Source organism: Canis lupus, chromosome 26, assembly GCF_048164855.1.
Source record: "Canis lupus baileyi chromosome 26, mCanLup2.hap1, whole genome shotgun sequence".
Taxonomy (NCBI): domain Eukaryota; kingdom Metazoa; phylum Chordata; class Mammalia; order Carnivora; family Canidae; genus Canis; species Canis lupus.
In genome coordinates this window covers 20,710,296-20,724,034 of record NC_132863.1, presented here as the reverse complement: position 1 = coordinate 20,724,034, position 13,739 = coordinate 20,710,296, and the positions used below count along the sequence as shown (strand labels likewise).

Genomic DNA, 13,739 nt, shown 5'->3' with positions numbered 1-13,739 from the left:
ACTGGTTCCTTGTGGGAGGACTACACGAGGACCTAATGCCAGGAGCCATGGATCATTGGGGTCATCTTTGAAGACTAGCTACCACAGGTGATCCTGAGACACCAAGTCCTTAATCTTCCTATTACTGCATGCCACAATGAACAACTACAATTGGATACTCTGCCCTTAGGAAGATCATTCTAGCAATGGAGAGGAAGGTGGCTTAGGGAAGAAGAAACCAAAAGTTTTGCAAATTTCCACTTTGGTGGTGAAGAACTGAACCTTATAGGAATGAATCTAGCCCAAAGGGAAGGAAGATGTGGTCTCTAATATCACATGCTGCAGAGATGCCCATGATGGTCAGGATCATGAAGCGTCAGGGAGATAGCTTAGTACAAGAGGTGGAGGTGAGGAAGCCAAAAGAATATGTTTAGTGTTTATACCATGTCCCACCTAATCATGAACATCTGTAACTCACTAGTGGAAGTGCAGTTTTCTCCTACCAGTTCTGAGTTAGCATACTGCTCTAGCACAGCTCCTGTATAACCAGAGGACTCCACTCTGTCCCAGGTATGACTGTGATTAACTTTCAGCTCAGTGACTTTCAGCCTTCTTGTATTTAATCCACAGAAATGTATGTTTATGTAACTTATATATACATACTATTAAATTTATGTGTACACATGTATTTTACACACAGCTAAAGTGACTATGTGACATACTATTATTCCCATTTTTCATCCTATTTTTTTTATTTTTTTACTTTTCTTAAAGATTTTATTTATTTGAGAGAGCACCCATGTGACAAGGGGGTGGTGGTGGCACAGAGGGAGTGAGAGAAGTAGACTCCTGGCTGAGCAGGAAGCCAGACAAAGGAATTAATTCCAGGACCTCCAAATCATGACCTGAGTCCAAGTCAGAACTTAATCAACTGAGCCATGGAAGCACCCTTTTCATCCTATTTTTTCAATGCTGGCAAAGAATGGCTAAATTAATTCTGCAATCCATTAATGGATTCTGACTTCTCCTTTAAAAACTATTATTTTAGAGACGCCTGGGTGGCTCATTGGTTGAGCATCTGCCGTCAGCCCAGAGCACCAGGTCTCTCTCTCTCTGTCTTCATGAAGAAGGAAAGCAAGCAAGCAAGCAAGCAAAAGCAAGCAAACAAGCTCCTACTTTAGTAGATAAGCACCTGTAACCCCAGGATTATTTAGGGTTAAGTACAGAAATAATGAAAAAATCAGTCATAGCATTACTATTTTCCATTATATTTTGGAATCATCTGCTTAACTTGGTATCTATAATTTAAAAGAACTTAACACACTGATGTATGTAACATTAGTTTTGCAATTCCACCTTAAAATGAGACAGTAATGAAAAAAAAGAGAGACAGTAATGGATTCAGACTCATGATCATATGTAAATGTATGTAGCAGAATTCAATCACGTTTTAAGCAATACTGAGATTTTTAAGATTCACTGCATCTTTGAGGGAGCTCACTATTTGGATTTTGTTTACCAAGGAAATGAATTGCTTAAGAAGAAAATGCATTAAGTGTGTAAATGCGCTTTAAGTTATGGGAATATAGGGAATAAAAATCCCCTCAAAAAATTTTTTTAATTTACCACTTTAGGATAAACAAGTGTGGGGTTTATCATTCTTATATTACTTACTAAAGTAAAGGTAATTTCAAATTAGTCGCCAGAATGCCCAAACCCCGCCCTCAAGGACCTGGAAGCACCTGAGAGCGCTTGGAGCTACTGCGGGTTCCGCGGGCGGGCGGGCGGGCGGGGCGAGCAACACGTGGCCCTTCCCAAGGGACCGGTCCTGCTTCCGTGGGGGACCTAGAAACCGACCTGGGAGCAGGTGAGATGGTCACCCTTTTCTATTTTATCGCCTGTAATAAGCATTTTTGAAATAATAAACAAAATGCACCCGAAAGGCAAGAGGCGGGACACGAGGAGCCGTGGGTCTCCTTTCACCGGGTCTGCGCACACGCGCCACAGGCCCCGCTTCCGCCCGCGGGAATAGCGTGGCCCCCGAGCGGGAAGCGGAGACGGCGGGGCCCCGGGGGGGGGGGGGGAAAGGCCCCGGACCCCCGGCCACCGGCGCCGCGCAAGGGGGAACGGCCTCCCGCCCGGCTCCTCCTAAGGGAGCTCCGCCACCCGGATCCCCGCGAGGCGGACCCGAGGGGCCGGGGCGTTCTCCGGAGAAGCGCCTTCCCGACCCGCTTTGCGGCCTCGCGGGGCCGGGCCCAGGCCGCGCGTCCCCGGCAACCGCGCGGAGCGGCGCCGCGGCAGAAGGCGGAAGACGCCCGCGCGCCCGCGCTGGCCCTCCCGCCCTCCGGGCGACACCACCGCCGCGGACCCCTCCGAAGTCCCGCAAAGGTATCGTCCCCGGCCTCTGATTGGCCGGCGGCTCGGGGGCGTGGCCTCCGGAGCCCGGGTCCGCGCGCCAGACCCCGCTCGCCGCATTGCGAGCCGGGCCGGGAGCGGGCGCCATGGTGAGGAGTGGTTGTGGGCGCGGGGGAGACGAAGGCCGAGGTTGGGGCCGAGTCGGGGCGGGGGCCGGGGCCGGGGCCGGGGCCGGGGCCGGGGCCGGGGCCTGCGCTGGGAGCCGGGGCGGGCGAACGCGGAGACCGTGCTGACGCTCGCGCCCGGCTCCGTTCCAGGTTCTCCTGCACGTGCTGTTCGAGCACGCGGTCGGCTACGCGCTGCTGGCGCTCAAGGAGGTGGAGGAGATCAGCCTGCTGCTGCCGCAGGTGGGTGGAAGCGGTGGGCTCGCCGCCGCGCCGCAGCCCCCCGGGCCGCCGGGCCCCAGCATGCACCGCGCGCTCCCACGTGGCCGGCCGCGCTTTGGGGGGTGCGCTGGGCCGGAAAGCCCGGGAGCCGGGGGTCCTCCGCTGCATCCGTGCCTACAGTCGCGTTGGGAGCATGTAGAAGCCAGCACCCCGGGATTTAGGGCCTGTAATCGGCTCCTTTACGGAGAACCGCTGCTTTACTGCGCCCTAGAGGCAAGAGCGAGGGAGGAAAGCCATTCACGCTCTCTTCTCCCCGAAGGTGGAGGAGTGCGTGCTCAACTTGGGCAAGTTCCACAACATCGTTCGCCTCGTGGCCTTTTGTCCCTTCGCCTCGTCCCAGGTTGCCTTGGAAAATGCCAACGCTGTGTCCGAAGGTGAGTCGACCACCACCAGGTAGGTATTTGAGGGAGATGACCGCAGGGTTAGTAGCTGCTGCTCTTATTCTCATAGGGAGTTCATGATCCCGTTTTCCTTTCCTCAGCTGATTTCTTACAAATCTGATACGTGTTGGGCAGTATTTGATGTGTACAGGATGTAGTTTAAAACAGAACCCAAGGTCTGGGGAATATGGTATGCTAAAAGTTTAAAGTGTATATTCCAGGATAGAGGCTTTCTTTGTGGTCCTGACAGCGATAAATGATTAAGTGAAATCTGGTAGGCGTGCTTTAATGCTAAAGGTGGTTCTTTGGTTATTATTGAAGTGATTGGAAAAGGCAAGAAAAATAAGTTCAGTTCCAAAAGGCGAATCAAATACTAAATACTTAACCTCTATAGTTTCTCCGGGTTTAAGGTTTCAATTCTGTATTTCACACTCATGCTATCAGACCTGAGTCCTATTCCTCCCATAGTTGATGCAGGCTTTGCAGTGATGACTTGAGTCTGTCAATCCCCTGAGTGCAATCACTGATGTCTCCATGTCTCTGAGCAAAGCCTAAAGCAAAGAAGGAACTCAGCATGCTCTGTGGGACAAATGTAGGATCAGTCTGTCATTTAATTAGCAGTTAAGGGGACAGGATCCCTTTTATGATTTCAGCATGTTAGTGGGAGCTCTATTCTTTGCCTTGAGGTGTCGTTCATGAGGACCTCCGCCTGCTCTTGGAGACTCACCTGCCATCCAAAAAGAAGAAAGTACTCCTGGGGGTTGGAGACCCCAAGATCGGTGCTGCTATACAAGAAGAGTTAGGGTACAACTGCCAGACTGGAGGCGTGATAGCTGAGATCCTGCGAGGTGGGACCACCTATTAACATTGACAACATTCTTGACATCTCTGAGGGGGGATCTAGTCACTTAACCAGGGTGCATAAGGTTGCTTCTGGGAAGCCCTTCTGCTTGGCTTGGTGCCCATGGGCGCTGTAACTGGCTTAGAGCCTTCCCTTGCTCACTGACTTGTCCTCTTCCAGGGGTTCGTCTGCACTTCCACAACCTGGTGAAAGGTCTGACAGATCTGTCTGCTTGTAAAGCCCAGTTGGGGCTGGGACACAGCTATTCTCGTGCCAAAGTTAAGTTTAATGTGAACCGGGTGGACAATATGATTATCCAGTCCATCAGCCTCCTGGACCAGCTGGATAAGGACATTAATACTTTTTCCATGCGTGTCAGGTAAAGTGCCCAAGTGACCCTTGAAAATAGGGTCTTTGCCCTGTGGTGTAGCTAATTTCACATGCTGAAATCAGGACCACTTCCTGTGGGGTGGGGCTGAGCCTCCCAGTGCTTACCACAGGCTGTGTTCTTACACTGGCTGTACAGAAAGAGGAGGTAGAGTAAATCCACCCATATACACCCCAGCCCAGGCTCTTTGCCTGGTCTGTATTGTGAATGGGAGGACACGGAGTTGAGGTTTTGAATTGTACTTGATTCCTTTTCTCTGGGTAAAGAATAGATAGAGGGCTGAGGTTGTAGCTTTGAGATCTAGTCGCTGAGCAAGGAGTGATTGTGGCTCTCTGCAGGGAGTGGTATGGGTATCACTTTCCTGAGCTGGTGAAGATCATCAACGATAATGCTACATACTGCCGCCTTGCTCAGTTCATTGGAAACCGAAGGGAGCTGAATGAGGAGAAGCTTGAGAAGCTGGAAGAGCTGACAATGGATGGGGCCAAGGCTAAGGCTATTCTGGATGCCTCGCGATCCTCCATGGGTCAGTATAGCCTGGTGGCCAAAATAAATTTGGGGCTGTGGATATCTGGTCCTGCATTCACACTAGGTGTCCCTTAGGCATGGACATATCGGCCATCGACCTGATAAACATCGAGAGCTTCTCCAGTCGTGTGGTGTCTTTGTCAGAGTACCGCCAGAGCCTGCATACTTACCTGCGGTCCAAGATGAGCCAAGTAGCCCCCAGCCTCTCAGCCCTAATTGGGGAAGCGGTGCGTTGTGGGGAACATAAAATGGGGTTAAGGAGTGTTAACAGTGTAGGTCCACACTGCTGTATTTCTTGACCCATGTTCTCTTCCCTGGTCGCATTTAATGGGCTGAAGCAGAATTGTGCAGTTGAGAGATAGACAATTCCAGCCTCTAATTCCTTGAATCCTTCTCCAGGTAGGTGCACGTCTCATTGCTCATGCTGGCAGCCTCACCAACTTGGCCAAGTATCCAGCGTCCACAGTGCAGATCCTTGGGGCTGAAAAGGCCCTGTTCAGGTACCAGTGAGGGCACCTGCCCACACTCAGGTGCCACTTCCGGTGCCCACTGCTTGTTTGGGGATCACAGTGATGGCTGACCAGGGCTCCCTGACCTATACAGACCTCTGCTATGGGGGTGATGGCCAGCCCTGGTGTCTGAGTGATTCCTAGGGCCCAGCAAAAGGGACCAGATTTCCAGGTCAGCGACATTGGATGCCTTCCCTCTGCCTCCGGGAGCTGTGGGTTGGCATGAGGTGGGGTAGAGACCCAGTCTAGCCTGAGGCTCACTGGATAGAGACTGGGGATACAGGGGAGGGGAGGAGCTACCTTGGCTAGTAGAGTTGAAATTTCTGATCTTAAAACTCCCCACTAAATATTCTTCTCCCAGAGCCCTGAAGACCAGGGGTAACACTCCAAAATATGGACTCATTTTCCACTCCACCTTCATTGGCCGAGCAGCTGCCAAGAACAAAGGCCGCATCTCCCGATACCTGGCAAACAAATGCAGTATTGCCTCACGAATTGATTGCTTCTCTGGTATGGGTGGAGGGGGTTGGAGGAGAAGGGGCTGGGAGGGAGGGAAGGCTGACTACCTAGCAGCTTCTACAATGATGGCAGTATTTTTCGTCAACAGCAGTTCACTTAGTGAGTGTTGAGACTTTGGGTCTGAGTGAAGCTGAGGGTAGAGGGAAGACAGGGTGGGAAATAGCTGGTCCTTTAGGGGCTGACAGGTTTTGTTTACCCACACACACACGCACACATCCAGAGGTACCCACAAGTGTATTTGGGGAGAAACTTCGAGAGCAAGTTGAGGAGCGGCTATCCTTCTATGAGACAGGAGAGATTCCACGAAAGAATCTGGATGTCATGAAGGAGGCAATGGTTCAGGTCAGTTTGGACTTGCTGGGGTGAGAGAGGGGATGGGGACCAAAGCTGGCTGTTGGAGGTGATGAACAGGCTTAGCCTGACTTTGTAGAGTGGAGGCAAAAAACTGATTTAATGAGCCTGATCCAATGAAGCCAGAAGGGAGGTCTGGAGATACTGCAGTCTTTGGGGCCTTTTCATTACCTTTCTTTGGCCAGGCAGAAGAAGCGGCTGCTGAGATGGCTAGAAAGTTGGAGAAGCAGGAGAAGAAACGCTTGAAGAAGGAGAAGAAACGGCTAGCCGCCCTTGCCCTTGCATCTTCAGAAAACAGTAGTACCCCAGAGGAGTATGAGGTCAGTAGGCAGGACAGCCCTCAGCCCAGGGTGAAGGCCCTGGATGTAGGGTTCTCCACAGCAGAACAGAGGATATGCTACTTCAAACCATGGTCTTGAGTCCAGACTTGGACTGAAATAAGGACCTGAAACATCTCAACTACCTCTTGATTCTATAGGAAGGAGATAGGTGCTGAGAGAACTGGCTCAGGAGCCCAGAGAGCTGGTTGTAGCACACCCGGTCCCTGGGCAAGTGTTCTGTCCTCGGCTGCCTCCCAGGAGTCCTCAACCGGGGGTAGTATAAATTCCTGCTCTGCGTGTCCTCGGCCGTATGTCCGGAGGTGGTAGCATTTCATAGTTGGGCTTGGGGCAGGGAGGTATCCATAATGCTACATCAGGATCCACCCTGGGATTTTCTTGAGGTACCCAGTTTGTGAAGTAGTTTTTCAGTGTCCCCTTTGCAACCTGGCATGATGGTTTGTGGGTTTTTCTATAAGCTGATTCATGGGCTTAGATAACACATTTTTCCTTTCTAAGTGGGAGTCATCTTTGGGGTGGATGTCTAGTGTCCATTAAAAACCATCCCAGAAACACTGGGCAGTTTTCACATCATTCACACCAGTCTTTGCCCTAGCTACTTTTAATATGTGTGTGTGTGTCCATATAATGGATGATCGTTTCATGCCCATTTCTCTTTAGGAGACCCAAAGTGAAAGACCCAAAAAGAAGAAAAAGCAAAAGCCCCAGGAGACTCCACAGGAGAATGGAATGGAAGACCCATCTGTCTCCATCTCCAAACCCAAGAAAAAGAGATCTTTTTCCAAGGAGGAGCTGGTTAGTAGTGATGTTGAAGAGACAGCTGGCAATGTAAGTCTTCCCAAGAGGAAGAAATCTTTTCCCAAAGAGGAACCAGTTAGCGATGCTGAAGAGGCAGTAAACAGGAGCGTCCCCAAGAAAAAGAGGAAATTCTCTTCTAAGGAGGAGCCACTTAGCAGTGGACCTGAAGAGGCTGCTGGCAACAAGAGCGGCAGCTCCAAGAAAAAGAAAAAGCTCCAGAAGCTATCCCAGGAAGATTAGAATGGACATTTTACCAGGTGGGGCAAACCCACATGATTCCAAACCCACCCTTATATCCCAATAAAAACAAATTCACAGGAGTCGATGTGTTTTGTTTTGTTTTTTTTAGGAGTCCATGTTTTATTGAACACCTTACATGGGTATGGGTGGACCTATGGGTGAGGCAGAGCACCAATGACCGCCTCAGTGAAGTCTTGGCAGGTGGCATAGCCACCCATGTCAGAAGTTCGAACCTGTAGGGGAGAATTGTCATCATCCCTGTGGCCTAGGCCCCATCCCTAACCTACCCCCCACCCACCCCCTTCCAATAACACAGTTCCCTAAGGAAGCCAGCCCCAGGACAACCTAGGCTCTGCCCAGATTATGGTCTAAAGATTTATTTAAGAACTCTTCTCTGGTCCACTGTACTGAAGGGAGGTGTAGGTAGTATGGTCCTTGTGAGGTTGGAGGGAATAAAGGGGTCTAGCCCCCATGGGGGTGCAGGTGGCCGATGACAGACTTGATGAAGTCGGTTGTGGTGCTGTAGCCGCCCATGTCTCGAGTCCGCACCTACAGCCACCACCGGCAACAGCCGTGGGGAAGAAGAGAAGAGAGCCCATGAAGGGGGGATAGGGCAATGTGATGGAAATGGAATCCAAGAAAGGATGGCAAGGCCAGGAAGAAGATGCAATGCAGCAGAGTTGCAAGGAGGTGGCCAGGTTTGGAAGAGCATGGACCCATCCACTCCCAGCTGAGGGCCAGAGCCACTCTCAGAGCTATGCTGCAGCCTGGGCAGGATGGGAGGGAGGCTGAGCATGAAGTGAGATGGGAAATGCACATCAGACAGGATGAGGATGCCTTAAAGGAAATCAGACCAGGTGGGAGGAAAGGAAGCCAGAGGATGGGCTTCCAAGTGTGGAGAAGGGGACACCTGTGCCTCATCCTGCCTGCTTGCTATCTCCCTCTGCTCCTCCATCCCCCATGCTCTCTCCCCAGGCAGAGAGCTGCAAGCGCTGCATTAAGATGGCCATAAAAGAGCCAATGGATGGAGCAGGAAAGGGAATAGCAGCCGGTAACCAAGAGGCAAAGGAGACCCAGAGGATGAAACAGCCAGGAGAAGGGAGGTGAAGAACAGCCCTGAGAGCCATAGGGGAAGATCAGAGAGCAGATGTTCTGGGGACCTGGCGGGAAAGGAGGCCCCAATTCAGGTTCCCCAAAGAGGAGTGCCAAGACCCTGGAACCCACCACAGCCTAACTCACCTTGCCAACTTTGATCACCTTCTTCACTGCATCTGCAATCATGTTGGAGTGATACTCGAGACTGTCAATGTGGACAGGAAGAAACTGAGATTCTCCCCACATCATCCCCAATTTCCTTGTCTGTACTCCCCCTTAAAACACCCAGCCTCCTGCCCCAGTCCACCATGACCTACTTGAGATGCCGCAGCATGTTGGAAGCTGATAGTAGCATGGCTGTGGGGTTGGCTATGTTCCTGCCCACCGCCTGGGCAAATGGGTGTCGGGCGCCCTGTGGAAAGAGGACCGACCAGAGTCACTGGGGGCAGACGTTCTGCATGGCTAAGGTCAGGGAAGGGCATTAAGGAAGAGGGATCAGGCCAGGGACACTGGAAAGAGGCATGGGGGAAGAGGACGCCTTGGGAAGTAGCTATCAAGGAACTTCAAGTCAGAAGATAGGCACGCAAAGGGCTGGGGGAAGAGGGGACTTCACTCACCGTCTCAAAGACGGCATATTCTGCACTGTAGCTCTCACCAGGGACCACACCAGCTCCCCCAACCAAGCCAGCAGCCAGATTGTCAATAATGTTCCCATAGAGATTGGGCATCACCAACACATCAAACTGGTAAGGATTCTGCACCAGCTAGGGGGCAAAATGTGGGCATGGAGAAGAGAAATAAGTTCTGCTCCCTGCCTATCCCTGGTACCTTGAGAGCAGAGACATGGGGAGGACATTACCTGCATGCAGCAGTTGTCTATGATCATTGTCTCAAACTTGATTTTGGGGTACAGTTCAGCAACTTCCTCACAGCATTGCAGGAACAACCCATCTCCAAGTTTCCTGTCCATGGGCCAAAGGGAACAGCTTCAGTCACAAGAGTGCAAGGGGCTACCTTCCCAGGAACCTACCCCATGCAAAGCCATGTCCCTCACATGATGTTGGCCTTGTGGACAGCCGTGACCTTGCCCCGCCCCTTCTTAGTGGCATAGTCAAAGGCAAATTTTGCAATCCGCTGAGATTTGGTTCGAGTGACAATCTTCAAGCATTCAATCACACCCCTCGCACTCTGGGTAAGAAGAGAGAAGCAGCCAGGTGACGCTGGAAAGAAGAGAAGGAGCTATGCCGCTCTCCCACCTTCACACCTGGCTTCCCCAATTTCTATGGCCTCACCTCGTGTTCCAATGAGCTGTATTCCCCTTCTGTTTGCTCTCGAATGATCACTAGATCTAGATTGTTGTGTCGAGTCTTGTACCCAGGAAGTGATTTCACGTGGACTACGTTGGCAAACAAGTCCAACTTACGCCTGAGGGTGGGGCAGAGCCATTAGTACCATGCCTGGTGCTCCAGGACTCCTCTGCCCCATAGCCCCCAACACCTACCTCAGCCGCATATCGTAGGAGGCTAGCTCCCCCTTATACTCCATCGGGGTATGGATCTTTCCTGTGTAAACAAAGGGGAAGGGGTCAGGCACAAGCCAAGCCCAAGGGAATCCAGATCAGTGTCCAATCCTAGGGACATGATGCAACCCAGACTCTCATCTCCCATTCCCAAAACTGTGACTCTTAAATGCTTCTGGAGGCAAAGAATAATGTAGTTAAAACCAGAAACATCTTGTCCAATGCTTTTTTTTTCCCAATGCTTTATTTTTAGTCACCATATTTTTTTTTTTTAATTTTTATTTATTTATGATAGTCACAGAGAGAGAGAGAGAGAGAGAGAGAGAGAGAGAGAAGCAGGCTCCATGCACTGGGAGCCTGATGTGGGATTCGATCCCGGGTCTCCAGGATCACGCCCTGGGCCAAAGGCAGGCGCCAAACCGCTGCGCCACCCAGGGATCCCTTTAGTCACCATATTTATGTTGAAACTTCAAAATGATCTAAAAGGAGGGCAGAAAATTTTTTCATGTTATCAAACAGCCTAAGTTTAATAGGCTGAGAAATAATGCCAAGAGATCTATACCTTTCTTTATGTTTGCATGTCTACCTACTTGACATTTTTTCAACCAAAACTTATTACCACATGTCAGTCACTGGAAATATCAACCAAAAAAACACAATACACAATTCCTGTTGTCAAGAGCCAAACAATAGATCAAGGAAGACAAATAATATGAAACACATGATAAACACCATGGGAGAGGTATTAACATCATGCACAGGAACCCACAGTAAAAATTCTTCTGGTAATATCAAGAAATGTAATAAAATAGCTGGCACTTCAGCCAAACCTCGGGTTAAGTGAGTACAGTAGGTTGAATAGTGACCTCAAAACGTTATGTCCAGGTTCTAGCCTGCAGAACCTGTAAATGTGACCTTATTTGGGAAATAGTGTTTGTAGACATAATTAAGGATGTTGAAATCATTGAATTAGGGTGGGCCCTAAATCCAATGATAAGTCCTCCTGCAGGAAAAGAAACAGATACACAGACATAGAGGGGGTAAAGCCATATGAAGACTGAGCCAAAGATTGTAAGGATGCATCTACATGTCAAGAAACACCAAGGAACACCAAAAGTCACCAGTACCTGAAGGCTTCTCTCCTAAACCTTCAGAGGAAGCCCTTCCAACACCTTAATTTTGGGATTCTGGCCTTCAGAACTGTGAGAGCAGAACTGTTATTGTAGGCCACTAGCTTTGAGGTAATTTGTACAGCAGCCCTAGGAAACTATAAAACCGTAAGTGAGAACCATTCTAACAGGTAGCATCAAAGGAAGAACATTCTGGGCAGAAGTAATGACGAAAGTTAAGATAGTCCTGTATTTGGAAATTAACAGCCCCATGTGACCAAAGCACAGAACAAATGTTAAGGAAATAAAGGCAGAAGACCTGAGAGCCAGCTTACGAAGAATTTACTTTCCTACGCTAAGGCTGGGCCTGACAAACTCATGTTGGCCTTTCCAAAAGAAGAGATGAAGAAGATGGATTGTAGAGGCAAAACTAGAGACCAAAAAAAAAAAAAAAAAACCTAACGAGATTAAAGCAGACAAGCAGAGGGGAAGACAGAAGAGGCAGCTAGAAGCACTATTCTAGAAACAGAATTAACAAGATTTGATGACCCATGATGTACCCCCTTGAAGCCTTCCTACAAGGACAACTAACGATCTCTCAACTCCTGCATTCCCAGAAATAAGAAACAAATAACTACAAAATAGTGATGAGCTTAGAGGACTTAATGTGCTAGTATGTGCCCAAAGAAGCTTAAAAAACATTTGCTCATGTGATTTTAAACGGCACATGGGTGGAGGAGCAAGGGGGCACACATACCGATGATGGCCACCTTGTTCTCCTTCATAGAGCTCAACACCTGCTCCAGCTTCTCCTCAGATGCCATATTCTGCACCTCGCTCAGGTGATGCTCCTGGAACTCCACCGGCACAGAGGCAGCCTTCAAGGACACGACCCAAAAACCTCTGGGTCACGATCGAGTAAGTCCTTTCCAACCCACCTCACGGTCCCTGCTGGCTGACTCCCCCAGGCCACACTCACCTTGAACACCTCCTTGACAGCGTGCATCAGTTCAGGCCCCACACCGTCTCCAGGCAACATAGTCACGGGAAAGGCGCCCTCCACCCTCATGTCCTCAGCCTGCAAGCGGAGGAGCCATCACAGCTAGAGCTGGGGCGGGAGCAGAGGTTCCCGGGGAGAGGGAATGAGGGGACAGGGGCGCGGGTAGACCGATGACCAACTTGCCCTTACCTGGCTCCGCGAGGCGGCGTGAGCCACGGCCGAGGTACCCAGGCTCCTCCATGCCCCGGGGTTCGGGGCAGCGACCAGCGCCTGCGACACAGACGCACACGCTATGAGGTCGGGCGTGGGGGTCCCGGACCCCGAATACTGCATGAACCCGGTACAAACCCGCCGCTCCCCCGCCCGCCCCCGGCCCGACCTGACCCCGGGCCTCACTCGGGTCAGCCAGCGGACACCACTGAGAGCCGCCATGTTCGCTGCAGGAAGTCACGTGGGAAACGGTGCCGGAAGCGGGCGTGGCCCGGCCCCGCGACTTCCGGTCCGCGGAGTACAAGGGCGTGGGGCCGCGGGCTGCTCTGTTTTCCTCCGACCGACGGCCGCGGTGCTTTCCTGTGTGTCCTGCTCTCTCCTGGTCTTCTGCGTGTCCCTTGCCCTGGAGCCTCATGGGACACGCGGCCACTTTGTGTGTTGCTTTGCTTTCAGTCTCCACATCTAATTTATGTTGAAACTAGCACTAAAGGAGAATATGAGATTTCATGCGAGTGTCTTGAGTTTAACGGGTTGAGAAACAATCCTGAGGGATCTGTCTTTTCTTAATATTTTTGTGTCACGTCTTTGTGACTCTTTTAACCAGTACTCGTTGAACATTCGTACATCAGGCACTAAAAGAGAACACGAACACGAACTTCCATGGGGAACGTGTGTGTCTGGCCTCCTCGCGAGCTCCAGCCTGCCCAGAGACTGTTCATCAGATTTCCTCCTTGTCTCTTCCTATGTGGTCTTGTTCTTTCTTCTGACAGTTGTTTCCCTAACAGTGTGTCCCAGGCTTCAACTACCCTGGGCAGGACTATTAGAGACAAAAATTATTTCAAGCGTGTCAATGTGACCAAAGGGGAATTTTAAACTTTTTTTTCTTTAAGATTTTATTTTTAAGCAATCTCTACACCCAGTACTGGACTTGAACTCACAACCCTGAGATCAAGAGTCAAATGCTCTACTGAGCCAGCCAGGTGCCCCCAGACTAATTTTTAAAATACCATTCATTGGGGATCCCTGGGTGGCTCAGTGGTTTGGCGCCTGCCTTGGCCCAGGGTGTGATCCTGGAGACCCGGGATCAAGTCCCACATCCGGCTGCCTGCATGGAGCCTGCTTCTCCCTCTGCCT

At 50.6% G+C, this 13,739-nt stretch overlaps 2 protein-coding genes and 5 non-coding genes across 10 annotated transcripts; 6 read left to right on the top strand and 1 right to left on the bottom strand.

Annotated features, from left to right (window-relative positions):
- The first annotated feature begins 2,367 nt into the window (after positions 1-2,367).
- NOP56 (NOP56 ribonucleoprotein) lies at positions 2,368-7,752 on the top strand. The gene is made up of 12 exons (XM_072800301.1): positions 2,368-2,483; positions 2,652-2,741; positions 3,040-3,154; positions 3,847-4,008; positions 4,182-4,380; positions 4,728-4,915; positions 4,993-5,144; positions 5,317-5,417; positions 5,788-5,936; positions 6,166-6,287; positions 6,482-6,616; positions 7,295-7,752. The coding sequence occupies exons 1-12, from the start codon at positions 2,481-2,483 to the stop codon at positions 7,670-7,672; spliced, it is 1,794 nt and encodes a 597-aa protein (XP_072656402.1). The 5' UTR covers positions 2,368-2,480; the 3' UTR covers positions 7,673-7,752.
- Positions 3,641-3,708, top strand: LOC140618925 (small nucleolar RNA SNORD110). Its single transcript, XR_012018917.1, has one exon. It is a non-coding gene; the product is annotated as a small nucleolar RNA SNORD110 (small nucleolar RNA).
- Positions 4,480-4,610, top strand: LOC140618916 (small nucleolar RNA SNORA51). The gene has a single exon (XR_012018909.1). It is a non-coding gene; the product is annotated as a small nucleolar RNA SNORA51 (small nucleolar RNA).
- LOC140618923 (small nucleolar RNA SNORD86) lies at positions 5,480-5,565 on the top strand. Its single transcript, XR_012018915.1, has one exon. It is a non-coding gene; the product is annotated as a small nucleolar RNA SNORD86 (small nucleolar RNA).
- LOC140618909 (small nucleolar RNA SNORD56) lies at positions 6,003-6,073 on the top strand. The gene has a single exon (XR_012018904.1). It is a non-coding gene; the product is annotated as a small nucleolar RNA SNORD56 (small nucleolar RNA).
- Positions 6,341-6,411, top strand: LOC140618908 (small nucleolar RNA SNORD57). The gene has a single exon (XR_012018903.1). It is a non-coding gene; the product is annotated as a small nucleolar RNA SNORD57 (small nucleolar RNA).
- A 9-nt stretch (positions 7,753-7,761) lies between the features above and the next one.
- IDH3B (isocitrate dehydrogenase (NAD(+)) 3 non-catalytic subunit beta) lies at positions 7,762-12,971 on the bottom strand. Of its 4 annotated transcripts, none has more exons than XM_072800305.1 (12): positions 12,792-12,971; positions 12,585-12,665; positions 12,375-12,473; positions 12,153-12,273; positions 10,269-10,329; positions 10,060-10,192; positions 9,822-9,955; positions 9,627-9,729; positions 9,385-9,531; positions 9,085-9,179; positions 8,912-8,972; positions 7,762-7,905 (listed from the first exon to the last, which is right to left on the bottom strand). In XM_072800305.1, the coding sequence occupies exons 1-12, from the start codon at positions 12,825-12,827 to the stop codon at positions 7,825-7,827; spliced, it is 1,152 nt and encodes a 383-aa protein (XP_072656406.1). In that variant the 5' UTR covers positions 12,828-12,971; the 3' UTR covers positions 7,762-7,824. The 4 variants fall into 4 exon arrangements, with proteins under 4 accessions (XP_072656406.1, XP_072656405.1, XP_072656404.1 ...); XM_072800304.1 differs by having other exon boundaries at positions 7,762-8,221; positions 12,792-12,875; XM_072800303.1 differs by having other exon boundaries at positions 12,780-12,853.
- Positions 12,972-13,739: the final 768 nt, after the last annotated feature.